Consider the following 25,116-nt stretch of genomic DNA (forward strand, 5'->3'; position numbering starts at 1 on the left):
AGGGAAATATGTGGACTAGATGGTCAAACACTTCATCTCACGAGGCATGCAAGACAGGCTATCTTCAATGGAGGTTCCTGGTGGACAATTTAAAAGACAATATAACTAGCATAAATCCTGCACTAATTGATGACAAATCAGACAAAGATCTAAAGAATATGTGGCGTGATTAGCACAAGAAGTTTTAGACCCACAAAAGATTGTATGCTTGTGGAGAGAGAGAGACCTCAAAACAAGCATTAACCTACTGGCAAAGAGAACAAACCAGGGTGGCCCATGCTGAACTTGGAAAACAAAAAGGAGAAAAAGACACTAAAAACTGGAGTTACAGCTGCAAATCTTGGTGGGTCAGAGGCTGTGGAGCATAATTTATTGGTTAAAGCTGCAGAAGTAGATGAATGGGGATCTATGGCAGAACCTGATGTTTTGTAGTTGGCAATAGGATATTATCAAGTGTTCAAATCTCAAGGATTCCAAAGAATGTGGCTATTCATGAACCAGCTACACATGCTATGCTTGTCCTTGCTTTGATCAGGGACAAATGTGAAGTGGTATGTTGAGGTAGTTAACAACTATAATTCCACATATGATGATTAAACTTACATCAATTCACAAAAGTAGAGAAATATACCGCCCTGGCAAGTGAAAGGACAGTATCTGCACTCCAACTCTTTACTTCATATCAAATGGAAGTCCGTAAAATATTCACAATTTATAAACAATAGACACATTTTTGCTCATTTGATCCAAAAACAGTTAGCACTGGTATAGGAGAGAGACGGAATATATATATATATATATATGAACATACACAGTTCCCCATCAGCAGAGCAAGATTTATTGCAATAATCAATTGCTGCAGTAATGGCGAGGCCATATTTTTGTAGACAAATAGGCTATCAACCCAGTTGATTAATTTTATTGATTTGATTATATCTGGAAATTTCACTGTTCACCAGCTCAAAAGAAAATTGAGTTGGTCGATATGGTTAACTGCATGTGTTTTAAATGACTTAAGAATGATATCTCTTTATGTAAGCCATCAGACTGAGCCCTGCAACAAGAGCAGCTCCTGCTGCAACTCCACTGTATGATGCTGGCCACGTATCCTGGTTTTCATACTCCATATATCCATATAATGGGCCCTTCTTCCGACCACTCATGCCAGAGTAATCCAAATACAACCTTAAACCCTGCAGGCAAATGAAGGTGTCAGTGCATACTAGTTAATAGAGATAAACAAGGTTGATCACTAAATTTTACACAGGAATTTCTTTTTCATCTTCTTTCTTGCTATTGTAGAATCAGCAGGCAATGTCTGATAATTCAATACTAGTATAACTACTTAGCCTTGAAAGGAGAATATGGTGGTAAGTTCACAAGAGAATGAGGACAGGATTTCATGCATAGGTCAACCATGCCTTCCAACCAGCAAGTCTTGCATGATCCACAGCTGCAACAAGGTCGTTATCAGAAGCAAGGATGACTTTGTCATGTTCCTCATCTTCATACTGCAAGAGATCGTAAAGGAAAGAATTACACTAGTGAACCTTTTTGGCGCCATATACTGGATTCTGGATCAGTTGAAGCATTTTCAAAATACCAAAATTTGCGGGAGATGTTTCTGGTCAATGTCATCACCCATTCTCTGAAGGATGCAAGCGATAAGGGGCGTCAAACTATGCGTATCTGCAATTAATTAAATACCATCATCATTTAAGATATATGTTGATATGGTTGACTTATAAAGAGTATCAGAGCAGAAATCAGACCACAAATGAATCTATGCATCCTGCCTTTCTTATCTTCAAGCTTAAAGGCAAAAGTAGTAGGTAAACTAGATGAAAGATAAGGTGAACCATATGTTTCTGTTCCTTCAGACGTCATTTTTATAGATTCTTCGCTGAAGTAGGAAGGAAGGGTGAGTTAATAACTAATTCTGATAAGGTTGGAAATGCATATTTGAGGTTAGGTAAGTTACAAATGGTGCAAATTAAAGAACGCTACCTCCTTGCATCATCTTCGTCATCCAAAGGCCCCATGGCCATAGCAGAGTCCCAGAACTTCTGAATCAAAGATATTGCTGCCTCATTTCCAATTCCCCCACTGCTTTCAACCTTGGACAATGATGAAAGCGCAGGGTTGTTAACAGGATAATGCATCAAATAGGGTGTAACATCTTGGATTCAGTGCTTGCACAGATGTTTTTGTGCAGAGTTGGACTTGTTTACTTGGGATGAATGAGATACTTGTATAATCATATATCTAAAGAAGATGTTATCACTAATATGTTATAGCAACAACTTTAGTAAGCTAAAAATGGCGAAAAAGAGTAAGAAAAAGAATATCAAGCCACTGTTCCACAAGAGATATTAACCCCATTAGGATAACAGAACGCTAAACAGTCCCAAGGTTATCAGACATGACAAAGTTCTTGACATGACCTTCAGTGTCTACCATGAGACCGATACACCAAAATAGTGCTAGTATTAGTCTTTACCTTTACAAGGAGAAAGGCAGAACCAGGGCGTGTCAAACTAGAGAAAAAACAATTATGTCAAGTATCAACTTTTATATAATTAGCTTTTGCTGATTCAAATGAAGTAACTTAGAGATATTCTTGGGGTTGGCTTTGTTGTTGATGATTCAACTGAAGAAATAACTTTTATATACTTATCTTTACAAGGAGAATTGTAGGACCAGTGCATCAAACTTAAGTGTTGTTGTTATCTCTTAGACATCATGCATGTCATGCTTCCTACTACGCTATAACAACTGTGATCTATCCTATATATTAATGATTCCAGCAACCTTACAGTTGACCTTGAACATTTTTCATCTCTCTTAAGCCCAACCCATGTATATGCACACAGAAAACTTGAAAAAGAAGCCCAAGAAAGCCTCAAGAAAGTGAACTAACTTTAATAGTGCAGCATTCTGTCATATGCATACCTGATGATATACAGCGTAAACTTTCTGGAACAGAACAGAAAGAGAGGTTCAAAAATTGGCCTGATGAAGAAGTAAAGACTTACTGTTGCTACAGCTGCATTAGTTATATCAATTACATCAACAACAGAAACGATGTCCCCGTCTATAGAAACAATAAGAAACGAAATTGATGTCAGAAGCTTTTCATGGATTGCAAGTATTAAAGCTAATTATATAAACTTATTGATTTGCCTATATATCTGCTTCATTAGTGAAAGAAAGGAACCTCTGTCTACAACTGGTAGGTGTAAAAATTTGCCATCTTGCATGGTATGAAGAGCATCAAGGATCGGTGTATCAACTGTTCCACATTCAGGATTAGGAGTCATCACCTGGATGGGGATTTCCATACATGAAACCAAGCGAGGGACTTCACTAAATGATTATAGTAATCTTACATTGCCATAACATTATTAGTAACATGTGAAAAACCACAAAAAGCAAAGTGTAGATTGTTTGTCTTTGGACCCTAATTGCCCTCCTCCTGTATTCTCTTGTTGCCATCTAACATGTAGAGGTTGGTCTTAATGTTACATGGTACAAAATGGTATATCGTGTTGGTCTTAATGTTACATGGTACAAAATGGTATATCGTGAGACCAATAACACCAAAACAAAATCTTTATGATGGTGTCAGGCATATTTTGATAGAAATATTCTATTGGGATTCAGTGATTTTGTAAGTGGTTCTTGTATTTGCAACATTATTAGTGATTAATTTGATCCTAGGAAAAAAAAAACCTGTGGTTTTTAACCATGGGTGTTACGAAAATTTCCACAGAGAAATCTTGTGGTGTTTGCTTTGCTTTATTTTTGTGAGGAAAAGCAGGACCGAGGCATAAATGTCGGCAACAAAGTACAGCATTTTTGCTTTGTTGCTTTGGTTAATTGGTGCAGTTAAAAACAGATGGCACTCAATACAAGAATGTCCAGGTACACCCAATAGGACTTTATATGCATTAGCAAGAAGAACAATTCAGTCTGAGATGTCATGAGAAGGAGAAGACATGAAATGACTTGGAAATCATAAGAATAAAAAACTTGTTGACCCACTGAAGAACACGACTGAAGATAGATCTGAATGGCTGAAAGACAAAACAGATACATTGTTTGTTAATAGTGTAATGATGTAATCCATCAATGTAACGAATGTCTTAAAGTTCCATTGTTTTTTCCTTCAAGTTTAACAATCCACAAGAGTCGAAACTTGGATTAAGATAACTAGCAAAATTAATCCCACATGCTGCCTATATGTTGTTGGACAGGTTAGAACAATGTGGAGTATTAAAAACCACAAATACCAGAGCAAGTGAGCGACTAATCTAAAACTACTTAAAGGTGATTTACTGATTTTGAATTTTTGATGTTTCAGATGACATCATACATGGGATCAACTATGGTAATTAAATTATTTAGATAGTGAGTGCGCTATGTCCTTCATCAACTAGTGCAGAACAGAACAATGATATTGAAAATAAGTACTAGGAGAAGTGAACTGCACATTCTACTGCATAGAATTAAATTTGTAATATAACAAGAGTTTGTAAGGCATATACCTTCCTAACAGGAGTTGAGTCCGGAGAAAGATTTTTTGCAATAACACGCATTAAAATATCCCTTGAACTGATGCAGTGCCAATGTAAGAGATGAAGAATGCATAGTGTTAGCAGATTCAAATGTTAAAGGAAGTGCACTTCAGGAAGGTCAAATTTGGAAACAACAGCTGAGGAGCTCACGTTAGAATCCCTTGAGGTTTACTTCCAACTGCTACTATTGCTGAACTTATTTGAACTTCAAGCATCTTCTTGGTTGCAGTTAACACTGAATCATTTGGTAAGACTTTAACAACCCTAATAATCAATATCAAGTGTTAATAAGAATATTCTGACCTTGCTCTGATAGAATTACCGCTACTAATATATTAGAGCATTTCCTCTTTTTCAGTATTACCTACCTTGAATTCTCTTTAATGATGGTAGACAAAGAAGGTCTAAACATTTGCTCTCGAAGGGTCTCGAAAAGTGTATTGGGACCTAAACAGAAAGAAAACAAAATAGGGAAAGAGATGTTTTTTAGAATTTTTCAAAAAGTGGCAAAAAAAAAAGTTTTATCTAGCCATTGTTGTATATAAGATATCAATTGTGCAATATTATCAATTATTATCAATCAGAAACACAATTACTTCAAAAAAAAGTTTTATCTAGCCGTTGTTGTATATAAGATATCAATTTGTGCAATAATATCCATCAGAAATACAATTACTTCTAAAATTACAAATGAGAAAGAGAAAGGAATATGAAAAGGAAAAACAACAAATACATAGTAATACTTGTTATGTTGATAATGCAGTATACCACACACCAGAAACAGCAGTTCCCCAGTGTTTCTCCACCCCTTCAACAGCAGCTGCAATGGTTTTTCCTTTCTCAGATGCCCTCTCCATTCGTGCAGTGGCATCATATAGACACTTTGCTATGTCAAGCAGCGCAATAACTTCACCATTCTCAACAACAGGCAAATGTCTAAACTTGCCTGAATTTTTTTTTCAAAAAAAAAATCCTAGTTAATTATTCTGTTTCATGAGGTAAGGGAGAAACTTTACAGCATTCACATGCTCAAAGAACACCTTGAACCATCTTCTGCAATGCCCCCACCGCTAGTGTGTCTGAAAGAACGAAAACAGGATTGCGAGTCATCACTTTGGAAACTGGTGTATCTTGAAGCCCTAATTCACTTGCAATGACTCTTGTTGTTATATCCTTCAAGAAGATGTTGATTAAAGTGACTAACATTAGAGATATAGCCAAGTCATATAACACAGGAAAAGAGGATATGCATATATAAACCTTGTCAGTCAAGATACCGCAAAGCAGTGCATTTGTGTCAGTCAATAATGCAGCATCAACCCTACGTGCCGCCATTCTCCGACAAGCTTCAAGAACAGTCGTGTTTTCAGGCATTGTTAAAGCCTTGGACAGACGCAACCTCTTTACAGTTCTTTCACCGCTTAGAGTCCTGCTCCCAACAATAGCACATGATTTGCATAAAGTCATTTTAATTCCATGTGATAATCTTGTACTAATTTTATAGCATGATAAGTTGACCTTGTTTGCATCAAAATTAAGGGAAAACAATCTAGAATAGCAATTTTAGATTCTTACTCCTAAAATTGTATTTCTAATCTAGAGTATGGTATTATTATGCTTACTTGTAATCTACAATAGCGGTGTAATAACTATCTTTGATGTGACATAAAATAGAGATAAAGTACAATAAAAAATGAAAATTGACTCAAACACCTTTGATTTGACATATAAATTTAAATTAACTTATTCTTATTTATTATAGATAAGCATTGCATAATTGCACACTTGTAGGTGTACATGCATAATTGTTAGTATCAATAAGATATGTGGGTGATAAGAGAGAGGAGATAGGTCAGAAACTTTTTGAGAGGAGAGAGGATTTTTAAATTAATTTTCTTCAAATCAAGAGTAAAATAGTGATTGAGCTTATGTGTGTAATAATTTGAATAGTATTTTGAATCTAAAATATAGGATAATTTGAATTTTTTTCTGATCTAGAATGGTGTTTCCTAATTTAGAATAGGAAAAAAGAAAATCCTAAAACAAACAGGGAATTAAGGTTTCCGATTTGCATAACTATAAAATCACATTGGTTTTCTTCTCATACGTATGTGTCTAATGATTGGTATGCTATATGTTAAAAAGTATAATTGCAGAACATTTATGAACCAAAATTGAATCAGCTGTGCATGATATTCTATGAACTAGATGTAAATTGGATTATTAAATATACCCCGTGCCAAACTCCTAGCTTTATGGAGTGTTGGTATTATGCCAGCAAGCATCAGGTTTTGGCATAAAATATCTAAAACAATCAAAACAATGCCAGGTAAGGTAATACAGAAAGAATCAGGTTTTGGCATAAAATATCTAAAACAATCAACACAATGCCAGCAGAACTAAAACAATCAGATTGCTTACCATAAAGTAAGGTAATACAGTGTAGAAGCCAAGTACCTGTTAGAAGCATAGCAATGTCTATAAGCTAGAAATCTAAGATTGAAGAATGGAAAGTAAGCATTCATCTTCTGCTATATTATTTTCCAATCTCCAGTTGTTTAATCAGAAACACTCATATTTAGTTGATAAAAGTTGTAGATTGGTTTTGGCCTACAGAACTAATTCAAATATCTGAGGCACTTTATGACAACAAACCCATCTTATATACTTTCCCTATTCAAGTCAACTTAAAGTCTTAAACAATGAAGCATTTCTATTGGAACTCCCATGACAATATGTCGTGCAGAAGGGAACATCATAATGACAACATTCATACAACAAAATCGAAAACTTACTGCAGACCATACTATTATGGAGGCATCTATTTATTGATTCCTAAACTAAAGCCAGATTCTTAATTCAAATCAACAGTCACTGTTATTTTGTTCTAAATAAAAAAAGATATGTACAGGAAACTCTGATTAACCATACATCATATCCACTATGTGTCCTCGTGAAGAACGTGATTTTGCCACAAAAATGAAATCTTAACCAATGAAAAGGAGAATCAATTTCACACACAAAGAAAGAAAAGTTTGAAAGGTGGAAAAATTGATGAACCTAAACATCAAATCCAACCTCATTCTAGATGTTGCTAGATTTGAGGATTCTAATAGCCTACTATGGTTCTCACTGGAATGCAATAAGTTCAGTATATTGATTTGATGTATTAATCTAAAACTTTGTGGCCCATTCGAATTAAGAAAGAGAGGTCCAATAGGATCAGATAGGGTGGAAACCCGTTGAACCAAACCATCGAATCCACCAGATATGCTCATGAAGAACGAGGAAGTCATAAATAAAAAGTATCAAGAAGGTGCCGAGATCTCGATGAACCAAACATCGAACGCGCGCACCAGCTATCCACTTCAACAACGTGACTTTAGTCACCAAGACGCAAACTTTATCGACGCAAAAGAAAATCCAATGCACATCAAGAAGAGAAGAGAGGTAATCTATATCGGAAAGGATAAAAAAATGGCGGAAGAGAAAAAAAAAAGGGGTGGGGAAGGCTAGGCTCACTCACATGGAACGAGACATGGATGGCTTCCGCGCGGCATCGGGGCCGCCGCTCTCGAGAAGCTTCTGGCCAGGCGAGCTGCTCGTAGACATAGTCCTCCTCGACGAACCCTGGCCTTCCATCTTATCCGGGAACGGCCTTTCTCCGGCGAGGCGGGCGGGAGAGCTCGGAGCGGCTCGCGGCTTCGTCCTGCGTCTCCCGCCTTTCTTTCTCCCGGTTCTACGGAGAGCAGAGAGTTCGTTAACCGCTATTTTTTTTTTCTCTCAGACAATAATTTATAAGACCACTATTTATTAGAGAATTTCTTTTCTCTCTCTCAAACTTGGCTTAATTTAATTTTGATCGTTAATTTCAGTTCAAGCGGTTAAGCCTATTTCAAACCGCATGATAAGTAAATTTAAATTTAAATTTATTTCAAATCAAACAGCTCGAATAATACGTAAATTAAATTAATCATGGATTATTTTTTAGCTAGACCCTCTAAACTATGACAAGTACCCAATCTTTATTAATCGTCTCCCTCTCTTATTCTCCCAGCATTTTCTTCTCCGAATAATTACTATACTCCCATATCTCTCTCAATTTCTCTCCTTCCCATCCTTACATCTCTCTCTCCCAGTCCAAAGCATAATCCTAAGTTCTATGGTTATACTAATCTCTATTAACTCCATCCCTTCTCATAACATCTAAATATGCACAGATGATATAAGGTCAGAGTTCAAGGGATTTAAATATAATTAATATATAAATTAAGCATAATTAAATTTAGTCTGATCTAGCCAGCTTAGCTGAGCTCTGACTTAAATTTAAATTTTAGCCTAATTTAATTAATCAATCTCGGCTTGTTTTAAAAACGAACTGAGCTGACTTGATTATTGTGACTGCATTAATTTGAATTTTAATAAAGCCAATATCATCATAAGGGGGGAAGAGAAAACTCTATTGTTGCATATAATAATCACAGACAAACATTACCTGAGGGGCCAAAAACTGTTTAATGACATGAATAGTTGGGGTCAGATGGCCACATATGAGAGAAGAGGTCTTTTACAACTTAATTATATATTTTTTTTTCAATTGATAATAATGAACTCTTATGTATCTCATAAACAAATTATATACACTCAAATATGCCAAAATATACATCTAATGTAGAAAATATGTACATTCAATTTTTAAATTTGATATATATATAATATGCCCCTTTCAAACCACACCAGTTTGCATGTATACCCATTAGAATCTTATAATACACCAACTATTACAATTTAAATAATTTAGACTTAAAAGGATTAAACTATTTTTATTCTAATCTTTACAATTTTTTCTTAGTTAAAGATATTCATATTTCTCTATTAAATTATTAAGATTTAACTTAAAATGTAACTGATATGTAAAAAGTAAATGTTGTGAGGGATATACATATAAATATTAACTATTGAGAGATATATAAGTAAATAAAAAAAAATTTAAAGAATAACATGTTACAAACCGACTAGATCTTATCCGAACAGTTTTGAACTCAATTAGGCTCGTAATTTTTGAAAGGATTTGTGATATCGACAAAACAATGACCTAAAGTTATAAACCCGAACTTATTAGCCCTCCCATGACTAGATAACACTTGATTAACTCCTTAGTGTGAACGAGAAGAAGTTATAGAAGAGAGGAATTGGGAGTTTAAAAAGACCAACTAAAGACTTAGGCATTGAAAAGAAAGAGATGGGATAGGACATCAATGCCAAAGCTAATTTCGATTATCAGATTCTACTCCAATTAAGATTTCATCTACATATTTATAAAGACTCACCCTAAGAACTCATCAACTAAGTCATACAATCCTAACAAACTAATAATTTTCACCGCGGTGCGTTCGTACGTACTCGATCACATTCGAATGCATAAATACCGTTCTCTGTCATTGCAAAGACATGTAGACATTCGAACGATTACGTTTGAACGCAGATCCATGGCATTTGAACGCCCTCTTGACAAGAGACCTTATTTTCTCAAGCAAACATAAACTAAATAAATAAACCCATCCCAATTAACCCAATACTGCGAGGGGATCCAATCCAATCGAATCATATCATAACACACAAAAAAGAAATCCTTAAAAAATTAGACTGTAATTAAGTTGGCTAAATCCCTCCTTTCAAGTGAAATGGAGATTGAGGAGTTACAAAAATATAACCAGATTATCCAAGGAACTTTTCCTTTGTTTCAAAAATAGTCTCCATGTGGAGCCTAGTAACTCTTCCATCTTTCTTCCTGCCAACACCCTGCAAGAATAATTCCTCTAACTTTTCAACCTTTATGACAGAAGAAAACATACATAGAAGAATTATTTCAATAGGCCCAGTTGGCCTCGACAGTTCATAACTCCACTGTCCATGCTCACGTTAGGAGACCGACATGTAACAAGCTTGAAGAACTAAACCGAGAAAATTAACCTCTTCTCTTTGGGTTATGTGGGCAGGCATGTCTGCCTTCTGGTTTAGCCGCCAGCTTACTGTTCATGAACATTCTTCCTCATAGAAAGACAATCTTTGTGAACTTTTCGAGGAACACAACAATAGAAAATTCAGTAGCTTGCAAAATTTTGGCATTGAGTTCTACATCGATAAAAAATCAGATAAACATATACATCTGAGCACATGATTTTAAGAGCGCGTGGAAGAGTTACTTCCTTTCATGCAAGTCTTGGCATAGACCAATGTTGCAGGACATGAAATATCTTTATTAGTCTACGAAACCTCACAATCAGAAGAGATGAAACAATATAACACCTTAGATAACTCAGAATGTAGAATTTCCCCAGTTACCTACTATTGGAGCTCTCAGGTGATGGAAAGATCCTTTTCTTCAATACATTCTGCAAACGTTACTCTCGGCCCCTGAGTACAGATATGTCAGATAGCTCTAATTTCATGAAATGTAAATGAATAAAAGAACAAATTCTAAAGCAAGGATCGCTTACAGGTATTCTGCAGTGCACGTTCAGATCATTAAACATTTGCCTGCGGCGGTTATTTGCTATCTCCTCTGCCCTGGAGGCTCGTCGGCAAGCTCCTTCAATAAGCTCCTCCTGTGAACATGAGGTGCCACTGGATAATACAACAGAATTGGTGATTCTATATATGATTCTTGGTGCATTATTAACAATAAACCCTTTTGCTAGTGGCCGAAACTGAAGGAGACTGACTGAAAGTATTTGATATTGCAATTTTCTGTTGTCTATTTATGGAAAAGAATAGCATCTATTTGGACTATTACCCACGATATTCTTATCTACTTTTGCATCTTTTGATTCTCCTCCAAGGCATTTATGATCTAAGTTACTATCACTATGACCAAATTTATTCAGGTTCTTTATATTTAGATTTTAGAGTATCCTTCAGTATACAAGAGGTTTCCATAATCTTTTTAATAACCAAGTATCCAACATCTTTTATTTATGAACACTGCTTATATTGAGATCTATAGATATTGAATAATTGTATGACAAGAGCTGCACAGTCCAATAACAACTGGATTCTTGAAAATTCTAAAACATTAACATGAAACATATGATGAGGACCGCTATTAAATATAGAAATCTTGAACATGTGATATGAAGCGAACATATGTAGTTCTTACAAACTCTTATTTTCTGTAGTTACTATTTAACATGTTGGTACTAACCATATAGGATGTTGACATCCAATAACTAAGATGGTGTACAGTGAGATATAACTCAGTAGAGCTCCACTTTCTCGCAATTGAATTGAAGAGTAGCATTTACAGTTGCTGTCCATACAATTGGTAATATCTTGTAGCTAAATTGGGGGGTCATTCTATCTAAGTTATAAGGATTAATTTTCCCTAATTAGTTCAAGTAACAAAATCAAAAAATAAAGTACTAAACAACAGACATAATCAATAATAATGGATAACAAGCAATTTCAGATTGACCGCATGGAAGTGTAAGATTCTTAAAATCAATGTTCCATCTGCAAACTCACCTGATTGAGCTGAAGAACACTAAAGCCTCCATTGCCACCTATAGACACAATAGATTTCTCCACTAGATTTCTTAGATTCACCAGCTCCTTCAATAAGCCTGTTATCGTTTCATCTGCCTCTTCCATCTGCTTCCGGGAGAACTCATAAGCCCTATCTGCATGAATACGAAACGAAACACAGTCCAAGCACATGCAAATCCCCTTGCATCCTCTTGTATATCTCTTTAATATCCCCTTTGGAGGAGAACTGGCATGCGTTTCTAGAGAATGGATGTCTCCTAATTCTGATGTACTTATTGGAGGTTTTTTATCAATATCCAATGTGGCAACACTAGTTCCATGGCCCATTTCGGCTTCTTTTGGGAGGCTTACAATGGTTGGCATACTACCAGACATTTCCTCAATTGACAAGGCTTCACCAACAGGAGGAGAATAAGGCCTGTGAAGATGTTCCACATCAAAAATGGGACCTTCAGTACAAACCTCAGATTTTGGTTTAGGAACACAATCTTGGCCATCACACAAATTAAGTGGTGCAGTCAATTTGGTAGGAGGATCCAATGCTGAGATTTCACAAGCTGAATTTTCAACAAAATCCAAAGTTTTGCACATTTGCACATTCAAGGGATCTTCTGAGCTGCTGAGCTGAACCATTGGTTCAGGTGGAAGATTTTCACAAGGTAACGGCAGCTTTTCCTCTACTACTCTTTCAACTTTCATAGGATTACTTTCGCAAGGAGTGATTTCTGTGATAATAGATTAAAAATTCCTGAGATAAGTATGTTTGCCAAGATAAACCTACAGAACTTACACAATGAGCAGACCCAAGCAAGAGAAACCGTAAGATGGAAAATGGAAACTAGCCAACCATCTTTAGCAAGATCCGTAAGAAAAGGAAGCAGTCTTCTATAGCTAAACGAGCTTGGATTGCAAACCAGCTTCGATCTTGAGCATGGAGCAAGGCCCTAGACGAGATTAGACAGGGAAATATCAAAACTAAGTTATTTGATGCAATTCTTTTGTTCCAAATAAAATAAAAAGTGAAATTAAAGTTTCTTTCAGATCCATATTAGCTTGTTCATGTAAAATAACCCTAATTCACTCTTTAATCTCTGAATCTTGTAATGCCCTAAACAAACGGTCTAATAGATAGATCGAATCAAATCTTTACCAATCTGCCCTTAGGAGGATTCTTCGAATCCAGCTTGGCGCCGCCCTCAACATGATTCTTAGAATCCTTAATCTCTCGACCTCCGGTCACCGTACCGAACCCTAAGGCCGCTACAGCCTCGGGAGGCGTACACTGCATCGAATCGTCATCGGATGGACGAGATCCTTTCGGGAACTCATCGCCCCTCTCGTTTTCCCCTCCCTCCTCCATCTCTATCGTCCGATCGTCGCCGGATCGGATCTCATCCGTCCGTTCAGGGATCGAGAAGACTCTTCTCAACCGGAGATCCTTGATGGAAGTGAGGTTAGGAGACGGCAATGGAACAGCCGGCGAGAGGCGGCGGTTCGGATCGGGTCGCGCGCGGCCGGATCGGGTGCGGTGGAGGAAGATCTCGGATCTGCTGCGGGTAAAGACGCCGCGAAGGGGAGGAGAGGGTTCCAACTCGGGTTTGTATCGTCTCTTCGGCATGGCCGTGGACCGGTGGGGTTAGGGTTGGAGCGAAAGAGAAAGGAGGAGGAAGAAAGGGAGCAGTCGCGGGAAAATGAGAAATACGGAGGGAAAGGGTTTTTGGCGGGAGTCGGTGGGGACCGCAATCTCTTGTGATCTTTTTGCAAATATACCCTTAGAGAGGTACTTATTTTTATAACGGTCATTTTCACATTTAAAGGAATTTATTTATTAGTCAATTAGAAAAATAAAAGAAAAAGAATTTGATGTCATAAGTATAGTAGACTTGCTGGATTTAAATACAACACTCTTAGCTAAGCAGTGACAGAGATTTCTAAACTCAAGTAATTTACTCATAGGTCTCTACTGTGATGCAGAAGAATTATGTGTATATATATATATACTTAGCTACTAATTTTGCCTTTTATTCATCTTTTTCTCCTCTCACAACTACTTCTTTCCCCCCCTTCTCTTCTTCTTTTCTCGTAATTATTCAAAGGTGTGATTGTTCACAATCAATGCGCCATCCGACCCACCAAACCTCCCATCCAACTCATTGATCTTGCATTGAAGACTATAATATCAAATCTATATCTTGGATTCTCCAATCAAATTTGACATACATCAGTCGTCGACCTATATTCAACCTGGAAAGCTTTCTCTCAGTGTCACCTTATCAATGGTACTCTTCGCCGTTTATCATTCCCCTTGGATGAGACTACACGAAGTTTCCTTATTTTGCTAATAATCTATCTTATTTCCCAACTAGTATCGTTTCCCTCTATTATAGGTTATCTCCATCATTGTCGAGTATCTTCATCTTCCTACATTTTTCCCCTAACTCCCTGGACACGACCCATTTAGCTTTTATATTTTAAATTCTTTTTCCTGAATTGGTATTTAAGATATATTAAAATATAGTTTGATGATTAATTATTAGAAGTTGTGTGTGATTCTTATTATTTATAATAAATACATGTTGTCTCCCATCGAGCATTCGTCGTTACCATCTTGTGACACATGTTAATTCTAAATAAATTAAATTTCGTAGTATATGTAGTCAATTGATTAGCATCAATTATAGCAGAATTGTATATTTTTCATAATCTTAATAACTCTTAGGTCAAAAATATTAATTTCTTTTTTATTTGAACGAATAATTGAAAAAACATCGATTAGTCCCACACGAATTCTTAGCAATATATATAATTAATTAGTCATATGTGAGTTTCTTGCTTATGTTTCAATTTCTTTTGTAGCTTACTGGAATCATTACCAAACGAGTTTAGATTTCATATTAGTCTACGATTAGAGTAAATGATTAATAATGATTACTTTTATATCATTATTACATTCTATAACATATATGTGCATTGCCAACTTATTTATACTTTTATCATTTTATTTATGGCATACGTTAACTATGATAAAAATATTATTAATAATGTGATAAGAGACAAAGCACCGCATGCATGTATCATTAAGTAGTCGAGTCATATCTAGACAGTGTCTTTTATTCACTCAGCCTATCTCTCCTCGATGTTTGTGGGTCTCTGAGTGAGCAGTTATGCTATATGATCATGAGGTCTATGTGAGATTATCATGTGGATTGAAAATCTAATTTAAGTTAAAACATGTGTTATGGTTAAGCAAGCATTCGTTAATAATCACATCATCTATGATTATAATATTCATCCTGCATTCATCTTTTGATGGAATATTCGTTGATTTAGGGAGGTTAAGACAATGTCGATATCGAGAGGTAGCTGCCTTTTGTTCAGTTATTTTATTTTGGACTATTAGGGCTATAGTCCTGCAGACTATGTATCTCTAAAAAGATTGTTACGGCTTGTGGTATTTATTTATTATTATTTATAGTATTTAAATTTATTCTCTAAATATACTGTGAAAGCGGTGACCAATGTGCAACTTGAGGATCAAATGGGTTTCACGCACATAAATGATAAGTATACTTGGTGGTAGGTATTCTATACGTGGTTTAGGAGTGCTCAGCGTGTCTTTTGCAATGAAGAAGAGATAGTGGACCTATCTTTTTCTTAGGTGGTCTTACGTGGAAAAATTGGGTCAATATAATGTCCCCTAATATATAACTAGATAACGAGACATAACTTCATCCGACCATCTGGATCTGGTAGTAGTATGGTGGTTAAGCTCTCTTTGTGGCGCCATAATCACCAACATAACCTTATTATTAAGAATGCTAATCAACTTCATTGGATCAGATAATTATTGACCACACTTTGAACACCATGAGGCCATAAATTTAGCTTTTAACTTCAGATAAATTTATTGTGAATAAACTATCTAAATGTTGGTGGTTTGATTAAGATCAGCTCCATGATGTAAAGATTTAGGCGCCTGTTCACTTTAAGAATATCAAAAGTCTTTATTCGAGAATGAGATTTAAACAACAAAAATAATTATATTTCAAAATAGAAATATTTTTTATTAAAATTATATCATATACCACACTAACTCAAATACCAATCTATCCTTTATTTAACTAAGTTTATCATCCTATTTTCTCTTTCAGACATCCTATCATAGTTTATCACCAATAGCTCATCTCTCATTTCTTATTATTTTTTATTATTATACAGTAAATAAATAAAATTCAATTTGAACAAAATAAATATCAATAATGTTTTCTATGAAACGAAGATTAATCACCGACCTAATTGGTACACTGGTCGTTGGTTGTAATGAAATGCTCACCAAACCCGTGACGGGCTTATAAGATCCAAACCCAAACCAACCTACAAAACATAAAAACCCGAAACAAACCTGCCACCTCCCTCCAAATGGCTAACTCCGGCAAAGGAAAGAACGGTGGCGCCGCCACCCTCCACATCCTCATGTTCCCCTACCTCGGCTTTGGCCATATTAATCCCTTCGTCCAGCTTTCCCGCAAGCTCCTCTCCGCCGCCGGCGTACGTATCACCTTCCTCTCCGCCGCCGGCAACGTTCAACGCGTCGCCACCCTCCTCCCCTCCTCTCCCTCCATCTCCGTCGTCCCCCTTCACCTCCCCTCCATCCCTGGACTACCCGTCGGCGCCGAGAGCACGGCCGATGTCTCTGCCGCCGACGCAGAGCTCCTCAAGCTCGCCCTCGACGGGACCAAACCCCAAGTCTCCGCCATCCTCCTCGACCTCCGCCCCGACGTCGTCCTCATCGACTTCTCCCACCCCTGGGTCGCCTCCCTCGCCTCGCCCCTCGGCATCAAGACCCTCTTCTTCTCCATCTTCTCCGCCGTCAACACCGCCTTCCTCACCGTTCCCTCCCGCGCCTCCTCCTCCACTCTTTCCTCCCTCTCCTCCCCTCCCGAAGGCTTCCCCTCCTCCTCTCCGATCAAATCCGTCCCCGCCTACCAAGCCGCTGACTTCTCCTACTTGTTCAAGAGCTTCAACGGCCGGCCGTCCGTCTTCGACAGCGTCGTCGCGTGCATCAAGGTGTGCGACGGCGTCGTCCTGAGGACCTGCCTCGAGACGGAGAAGATCTATGTGCAATACGTCGAAAAGCAGTACAACAAGAAGGTCCTCCTCGCCGGCCCGCTAGTGCCCGAGCCGCCGCTGCAGGCAGAGCTCGAGCTGCGGTGGAGGGATTGGCTCGGTGGCTTCCCCGACCACTCGGTCGTCTTCTGCTCGCTGGGGAGCGAGACCTTAACCTTCACTGACGAGGCGATCGCTGAGCTGCTGTTAGGCCTTGAGGAATCCGGGCAACCTTTTTTGGCGGTCCTCAATTTTCCGAAAGGAGAAGAGGTATTTTTTTTTTAATGAAAAAAAAAAATAGAAACTTACGATTAGCTTTTATTATTATCATTACTAACACCCTATTACATTTACATTTATATTTATATTTATATTTATATTCCATATATTGTACTTTTATTGTCTCAAATAGAATATAATTGATTCTTATATATTTTTAATAAAAAAAATTTAAATGCCTAAACTACCCGTCCGTACAGTTATCCGTCCCGGTGATTTGGAGGGCAACTAAACTTGTGTAGATATAACTCATCTACGTGGTAGTATATTATTAGGCAATAAAGGTAAAGAATTTACAAACGTTCGGTGAAAAATGATGATGCGGTATCATTCTATGCATCGATTACGAAGGTGCTTATGCGGACGGAGAATTCTATTTCTAAGTAAGATATTGTTAATAATAAACTCACATTATATTTCATCCCTCTGTAATTTGGATTGATTTTAACTCACCTATATACTTCAAACATCAGCATTGAACTCACCGTGGTTCACTAAGTTGCAACTCTTGACTAATGATACAGATGTTAGGATTAATAAAGTTTATTTTTGTGATAAGTAAGTTGCTAAATAATTAAGCTATTTTATCATCCTCAAATTACACAATATTTATGCGAGTATAATTAACTTTCTTCGCCCTCTAAATTTAATATTTATTTTTAAGTTAAATTTTAATACTCTATTGGAAAAATATAAAAATAATTAACTATAATAATTTTAATTTTTTTCTTTTTAAATTTTGACTGTTAGTTAATTTTAAGGGTATGAGTTTTAAGAGTACATATAAAATCTATGTCTCAAATAAAGCTTTATTTAATTTTTAATTTTTAATTTATTAACGGTGGTGTAGAGACTACCAGCTGGTTTCGTGGAGAGGGTAAAGGGGAGAGGGGTGGTCCACAACGGATGGGTGCAGCAGCAGCTCATCCTCCGTCATCGCGCCGTCGGCTGCTTTCTCGGGCACGCGGGGCTTAGCTCCCTCTTCGAGTGCCTCTTCTCCGACTGCCGGCTCATCGTGCTACCGCAGAAGGGCGACCAGTACCTGAACGCGAAGCTCTTCGCGGCGGAGCTGGGGATAGGGGTGGAGGTGGAGAGAAGAGATGAGGATGGGTGGTTCGGGAGGGCGGCAGTGAGCAAGGCGGTGAGGGAGGTGATGGTGGCGGATGAGGAGAGGAGGAAGAGGATGATGGAGAAGCATGTGAAGTGGAGGGAATTCTTCATGGACGAGGAGGTGCAGAAGAAGTTCACGTTGGAGTTTGTGGCGAGCTTGAAGGAGTTGGCTGCTGCATGATAGTATCCTAGAACGTGTTAATTTATGCATCCAATTTATGTACCCAGACCCAGTGCTATAATTAATCTTTATTGAATAAAAGGTCTTTATTACTATGTTACTTTATAGCACTCTTTCACTCTGGGAATAATAAAAATATTTATTTCAGAATACAATTCATTATTCCTTCGTCGCGCTAAATCCACCGCAAAAAAAAGGTTTATGACTCATTACCTATATTTTATCTATTTTATAATTCACACTTCATCTTTTAAAATTTTATAATTCAAATCCTAATTTTTTCTTATATTTTTTATTTAACATCCTCTATTAATTTAAATATTTTATTATAATATATAAAATAATTATAAATATCTAAATTATCTATCGCTCCAGGAGTAGTAAAGAGGAGAAAAAATAGCCGTGATAGTATTTTAGTATTTTGATTAGTTAGTCAAAATAATGTGACGAATATGAATAACAAGATAAATAAAATATAAAGAATGACTTATAAAATACTCTGCATACCTTTTTAAATCCTTATATATGTGCATACCCTTGGGTTTTTACCGACGTCACAAACTCTATTTAGCTATATAAATTGGCCTTCAAACTTATTACACTATGCTCCGTAGAAAATATTAAACTCATTAGTATTTTATCTTTAGAATAAAACACTACTAAGATAAGTATTTTTTTATATAAAAATAAAATTTAACCTAAGCAGTGAAATACTAACTTAAATATAATTTTATAAATAAAATACTGAACATTTTAATATTTTCTCATAAGATAAAAACGTTAAACTATTCAGCGCTCGAGTAAAAGTGTAATATGCTTATGAGTTTAATGTTTTAAGTATTGATACAGTTAAAGAAACTATTTCAGTAGTAAGTTTGAGGAGCAACTTATTTTAATAAATAAAATTTTAAATAAGGCTAGTTTGGTCTGATACCATTGTAAAGATAATATTTTCTAAAACATTTGATTTATGCAATGGATGCCTATAAAACTTGATTGAAAAGACAACAAGAAAATTATCATTCTTTTTTTCCATACATTACTCTCAAATAAGACCAATTGTGTCTGTTCATCTATTAAATTATTTAGATTTTATCATAATTATCTATCAACAGAATGAAATATAGTTTTTGAAGAGTATATATGTAATTATAAAAATTAAGAAAGATATATAAAAAAGATGATATCTAAGAGTATCTCGAACCGAGCTTTAAATCTCCATAGCTAGCTAAATATAGAGCTACAGTCGGGTTCTAAATTATTTGGAGCTTCGGCTCCATTTCTTTTTAGACTTTTTGAAAATTCTAACTTTGTTCGATAAATATTTAATCTAATAATTTTAATTTTAGTTGTATTATTAATAAATAATATGGTTAGTTAACCTGAATAAATAATTAATTAGATTAATTCGATTTTAACAAAACTAGTACATTTGGAAATGTATCATGGAGAACTTTAAAATAAATATAATATTAGATTATTTTTGAGTTAATTTAAATAAAAAATTTTATTATTCATAAAATAGATAATTTTTTTATTATTTGAATATTGATCGTGATCACGAGGATAGCGAAATCTTGCCGATTGATTTAAATAAGATTAAAGATTTGATAAAAGTGCTTTCTTTCAAAAAAAAAAAGAAATAAAATTAGTAGAAGAAGTAATATTTATTTTTGTCGGAGGTTGGTTAAAAGATCAAAATAAAGGAGTTAGGATACAGAACTAGTGGCTATGGAGATGACTTATTAGACTATTAAATATTTATTATTTATATTATTAAATATTATTTTCTACTTATTTTATGTAATATAATTTTAATATTTGTAATAATGACGTATAATGCTTATTTCGATATTTATTTTATGTAATATAATTTCGACGTATTTAATTTAAAATTAGTGATTTTAAATTACTTATGAAACTATTAGATATTAATTTTATTTTAAAGATCTTAATGAGAGTTTTCTAACCATATAGTTTTTATTAAAAAATAATAACACTAAGAGGACTAATTTAAAATAAATTATATATATATAATTTTTAATAAGTCTCTCGGCGCTATACATAGAGCATAATTTGGAGATGCTCTAAGAGAAGGAAGGAAAAAAAACCCTTTCATTTAATAGGCCAAAATCGTAATCAAGCTCTTATATATTTATTGAAGATATTTAACGCATTTCATTAACCTCATCGATACTAAATATAAAAAGAAAAAGAGAACGAACGAATCTTCATCCAATGGAGATTTGTAGTTGTTGTGGAATCTTAGTTAGGTAGATCCGACAAATCTCAATCACATTTGCTCTAATTTTATATCCTCCTATGTTTTCTAGCATTAAATAATTCGTTCGCTTTAGAAATAACTTTTTTATTTTTTAATATCACCTTTATTTTAGAATAATAATTAAACACAATAATATCTCCATTTTAATATAAATATTATTTATTAAAATTACATCTTATTTCACATACTAACTCAATAATAAATTTATCCTTATTATATATATATATATATATATATATATATATATATCACATCAACCTACTTTTATATATCAAATCAAAGAATTAATAATTTAATCAATTATAAAAATATGTTTTTCTCATATTTTTCTTCACTTTATATCTCATCAAACTTGTTTTATTACAATTTTATTTCAGAATACAAGTAAATAAAAAAATAATTATTCTTATTTTTATAATAATAATAATAATAATAATAATAATAATAGAGAAATGCATATTTTAGAATTGATTTTTTTTTTAAAGTAATGGAGGCCTAAATATGCCCGATCACAAGTAACAAAGTTTTTCATTATTATTGTTTTTGTTCCTTTTATTTAAAAAAAAAATAGGACAGGAAAGTTAGGTAGTAGGTTGAAACGCAATCCTCGCCAAACTCTATGTGGTATATATATATATATATATATTATAAGACTCAAAATAAAACCAACTACCTCCACCTCCCCTTCCAATGGCTACCTCAGGCGAAGGAAACGGCGTTGCCGCCTCCCTCCACATCTGCATGTTCCCCTTCCTCGCCTTCGGCCACATCAGCCCCTTCGCTCAGCTCTCCCGTAAGCTCTTCTCCGCCGCCGGCGTCCGCATCACCTTCCTCACCGCAGCAGGCAACGTCCCCCGCGTCGCCGCCCTCCTCCCTTCCTCCCCCTCCATCTCGGTCGTCCCCCTCCACCTCCCCCCCATCCCAGGCCTTCCTGCTGGAGCGGAAAGCACTGCCGAAGTCTCTGCTGCCGGCGCCGAGCTTCTCAAGCTAGCCCTCGACGAAACGAAGCCCCAAGTCTCCGCACTGCTCCGTGACCTTCGCCCCGACGTCGTCCTCATCGACTTCTCCCACCCTTGGGTCGGCTCCATCACTGCCCCTCTCGGGATCAAGACCCTCCTCTTCTCCGTCTTCGCCGCCGTCTCCACCGCCTTCCTTATGGTCCCCTCCCGCGCCTCCTCCTCTCTTTCCTCCATTTCCTCCCCTCCCGAAGGCTTTCCCACCTCTTCCGCGATCAAATCCATCCCCACATACCAAGCAGCCGACTTCTCCTACGTGTTCAAGAGCTTCAACGGCCGCCCGTCAGTCTTCGACAGCCTCACCGCGTGCATCGAGAACTGCGACGGCGTCGTCATCAAGACCTGCCTCGAGATGGAGAAGAGCTACGTCGAGTACATCGAGCGGCAGTACAACAAGAAGATCCTCCTCGCCGGTCCGCTCGTGCCCGAGCCGCCGCCACAGGCGGAGCTCGAGCCACGGTGGAGGGATTGGCTCGGCGGCTTCCCCCACGGCTCCGTCGTGTTCAGCTCCTTCGGCAGCGAGACGTTCTTGACCGACGAGGCCGCCGCCGAGCTGCTGTTAGGACTCGAGGAATCCGGCCAGCCGTTCTTGGTGGTGCTCAATTTCCCGAAAGAAGGAGAACAAGTGGTAAAATCTATTACCCTATCGTTTTATTATCATTATTATTAACTTCTTGATTTTAGTAACAAACATATATAGAAGATTCTAAGCAAATTACTGCTTACTTCTCATTGGTTTGCACTGATTTTATAATATCCATTAGCACTAATAGTTTCCACCGTAAGTAAAATTGCTAAAATATCCAAATTACTTTGCTATCTTCAAATGAGATTATATTTCCGTGAGGATAATTAAGTCTTTTCGCATCTTTGTTGGCACCCAAATAATAATAAAAGTTAACTGCAGGGTGTTCTTTTGAAAAATGGTATTTCACATTTGTTGCTAATTTATGGCATACACTCTACTCTCTGCTAGGACATCCGGAAGAGACTACCGGACGGTTTCTTAGAGAGGGTGGAGGGGAGAGGGGCGGTCCACAGCGGATGGGTCCAGCAGCAATGCATCCTCCGCCACCGCGCCGTCGGCTGCTTCCTCTGCCATGCCGGGTTCAGCTCCGTCGTCGAGGGCCTCCTCGCCGACTGCCAGCTCGTCATGCTGCCGCAGAAGGGCGACCAGTACCTGAACGCCAAGCTCTTCGCGGCGGAGCTGGGGATAGGGGTGGAGGTGGAGCGGCGAGGCGAGGACGGGTGGTTCGGGAAGGCGGCGGTGAGCAAGGCGGTGAGGGAGGTGATGGTGAAGGAGGAGGAGGAGGGGAAGAGGGAGAAGCATAAGAAGTGGAGGGAATTCTTCACGGATGAAGAGGTGCAGACGAAGTTCACATTGGAGTTTGTGGATAGCTTGAAGGAGTTGGCTACTGCCGAATGAGGTGCTGAATTTGTTGGTGGAGTTTTCTTTGGATGATCTTGTCGACACAAATCCAAAACAAGTGCATGTGATTTATATTTTTTAGAATATTATATGAGCATTTCTTGTGAAATAATTCAATAACCCCTCTAAAACTTATAACCTCAATGTAACCACTATAATAACTGGTATTAAACTATTCTAATTTGATTCTTTAGAGATAAATTTTAATTTAAATATAATCCTTTATCTCAAATCTGTTATTAAATTTAATATAAATTAATCTTAAACTAACAAGAGATATACCTAAATAATTAAACTTTCATCAAGTTAATTATAAAAAGACATCAATACTCTTATTATAATATATATCATTACTCTCGGTTAAAAATATATATATTTTTTACTTGATAAATATTAAGTTAATATAATTATTTTACTTATTTTGTGATTTATATCTCATTTTTGAAGATTTTGTAATCCTATTACTCCTTTCTCCTAATAATTTTAGCACGATGGGTTAACTTAAATGATACTAAAAAATTTATTTTGTTATAATATATAAAATAATTATTTAAATTATTTATGCCTCTTTTATTCTTATTTTCTCTTCCCAAGAGGAGAAGGAAGGAGGGACGGTGGAAGATAAAAGAAAGGTGGTAATGGTAAGAGTTATTCTAGTAATTTAATCACATTAGTTGGTTAAGTAGTATCACAGTGTTAAATAAAAATTATATAATTACACCCCATTTTTACTTAATAGAATGTTAGTTGATAATTTGAGGATTACCCTTCCCTTTCATTTTACTTAATAGAATGTTAGTTGATAATTTAATTATAGATTAGACAAAATTAAGAAGCAATTCTTCATGGTATATTTAGTTGGACAACTAAAACTTACTCTTCTAATCCTCAAATCCACTTGGCTATATATTCTTAACCCAGTCTTGCATTCTTTCTCAATCAAACCGACAGGTCTCTTGCCTCGTGAGTACGTTTTTAACTCTTTCTGCCGACCACTCAGTATATATATCATGTATTTTTATTATTTATAAACTGAGTTTTATAATTCATTGAATATGTACTGAAAATATATTGCATTAAATTTTGACCGACACCGTAAGAATATTCTATTAAATTAAGATAACTAAAATGCTTAATTGAATATGTTTTTATAAATATTTTAGTATAATTAACTTAAATAAGAGGTTTTGTTAATCTTAATTAACTCATCTAACAGTAGGATATTTTCTGTATATATTCGCTTAATTTATAAATAGTAAAAATCTAAAGTATAAATCATAATTTTATTAATAGACGGGGTATTATCAGATTCCGAGTAAGGAAAAAGGCAAGAAGTTGTTATTAGTTAAGAGGCTATGTTTAAAGTTTGGCATGTAATACTCAGATAATTTTAGACCAAACTACACATTTTCTATATTTTTTTTACAAATCTTAACATATTCCATCTCAAATTTAATATTCTATAGTTGCTAGAAAGTGCTACCAATTTAACGATATTTTGTAAAAAAATAAATTGCTAATTTGATACAACAAAAATAAAAATAATAATAATAAGACATACTTAAATCACCGAAAAGCGAGAGAAAATA

The 25,116-nt window shown here is 36.1% G+C and overlaps 4 protein-coding genes across 4 annotated transcripts; 2 read left to right on the plus strand and 2 right to left on the minus strand.

The window, feature by feature from the left end:
• Nucleotides 1-893: 893 nt before the first annotated feature.
• LOC140764164 (CBS domain-containing protein CBSCBSPB5-like) lies at nt 894-8,315 on the minus strand. Its single transcript, XM_073102609.1, has 15 exons — nt 8,104-8,315; nt 6,999-7,034; nt 5,838-6,006; nt 5,618-5,750; nt 5,353-5,523; nt 4,946-5,024; nt 4,728-4,841; nt 4,548-4,614; nt 3,218-3,323; nt 3,036-3,094; nt 2,008-2,117; nt 1,773-1,903; nt 1,604-1,689; nt 1,422-1,511; nt 894-1,193 (listed from the first exon to the last, which is right to left on the minus strand). Exons 1-15 carry the CDS (start codon nt 8,217-8,219, stop codon nt 1,014-1,016), a joined length of 1,647 nt encoding a protein of 548 aa, XP_072958710.1. The 5' UTR covers nt 8,220-8,315; the 3' UTR covers nt 894-1,013.
• A 2,093-nt stretch (nt 8,316-10,408) lies between these two features.
• Nucleotides 10,409-13,792, minus strand: LOC140764235 (uncharacterized). The gene is made up of 5 exons (XM_073102733.1): nt 13,273-13,792; nt 12,970-13,066; nt 12,102-12,847; nt 11,078-11,185; nt 10,409-10,994 (listed from the first exon to the last, which is right to left on the minus strand). Exons 1-5 carry the CDS (start codon nt 13,738-13,740, stop codon nt 10,938-10,940), a joined length of 1,476 nt encoding a protein of 491 aa, XP_072958834.1. The 5' UTR covers nt 13,741-13,792; the 3' UTR covers nt 10,409-10,937.
• Nucleotides 13,793-16,523: 2,731 nt separating this feature from the next.
• Nucleotides 16,524-18,889, plus strand: LOC140763688 (anthocyanidin-3-O-glucoside rhamnosyltransferase-like). Its single transcript, XM_073101990.1, has 2 exons — nt 16,524-17,498; nt 18,358-18,889. The coding sequence occupies exons 1-2, from the start codon at nt 16,542-16,544 to the stop codon at nt 18,796-18,798; spliced, it is 1,398 nt and encodes a 465-aa protein (XP_072958091.1). The 5' UTR covers nt 16,524-16,541; the 3' UTR covers nt 18,799-18,889.
• A 2,867-nt stretch (nt 18,890-21,756) lies between these two features.
• LOC140762388 (anthocyanidin-3-O-glucoside rhamnosyltransferase-like) lies at nt 21,757-23,665 on the plus strand. The gene is made up of 2 exons (XM_073100152.1): nt 21,757-22,726; nt 23,075-23,665. The coding sequence occupies exons 1-2, from the start codon at nt 21,773-21,775 to the stop codon at nt 23,522-23,524; spliced, it is 1,404 nt and encodes a 467-aa protein (XP_072956253.1). The 5' UTR covers nt 21,757-21,772; the 3' UTR covers nt 23,525-23,665.
• The last annotated feature ends 1,451 nt before the right edge of the window (nt 23,666-25,116 follow it).

The sequence above is a fragment of the Typha angustifolia genome, chromosome 1 (genome assembly GCF_048772165.1).
Source record: "Typha angustifolia cultivar Huaian chromosome 1, ASM4877216v1, whole genome shotgun sequence".
NCBI classification, from domain to species: Eukaryota; Viridiplantae; Streptophyta; class Magnoliopsida; order Poales; family Typhaceae; genus Typha; species Typha angustifolia.

Excerpts from the sequence above, each read along its gene's own strand:
- LOC140764164 (XM_073102609.1), bottom strand. The coding sequence starts at position 8,219 with ATGGAAGGCCAGGGTTCGTCGAGGAGGACTATGTCTACGAGCAGCTCG. Across the intron at positions 7,035-8,103 it reads CCATCCATGTCTCGTTCCAT|GTACTTGGCTTCTACACTGT; the intron begins GTGAGTGAGCCT and ends TGCTTCTAACAG. Across the intron at positions 5,751-5,837 it reads GCGGTATCTTGACTGACAAG|GATATAACAACAAGAGTCAT; the intron begins GTTTATATATGC and ends ATCTTCTTGAAG.
- LOC140764235 (XM_073102733.1), bottom strand. The coding sequence starts at position 13,740 with ATGCCGAAGAGACGATACAAACCCGAGTTGGAACCCTCTCCTCCCCTT. Across the intron at positions 11,186-12,101 it reads GTGTTCTTCAGCTCAATCAG|GAGGAGCTTATTGAAGGAGC; the intron begins GTGAGTTTGCAG and ends TCATGTTCACAG. Across the intron at positions 10,995-11,077 it reads ACGTGCACTGCAGAATACCT|GGGCCGAGAGTAACGTTTGC; the intron begins GTAAGCGATCCT and ends ATCTGTACTCAG.
- LOC140763688 (XM_073101990.1), top strand. The coding sequence starts at position 16,542 with ATGGCTAACTCCGGCAAAGGAAAGAACGGTGGCGCCGCCACCCTCCAC. Across the intron at positions 17,499-18,357 it reads ATTTTCCGAAAGGAGAAGAG|AGACTACCAGCTGGTTTCGT; the intron begins GTATTTTTTTTT and ends ACGGTGGTGTAG.
- LOC140762388 (XM_073100152.1), top strand. The coding sequence starts at position 21,773 with ATGGCTACCTCAGGCGAAGGAAACGGCGTTGCCGCCTCCCTCCACATC. Across the intron at positions 22,727-23,074 it reads CGAAAGAAGGAGAACAAGTG|GACATCCGGAAGAGACTACC; the intron begins GTAAAATCTATT and ends ACTCTCTGCTAG.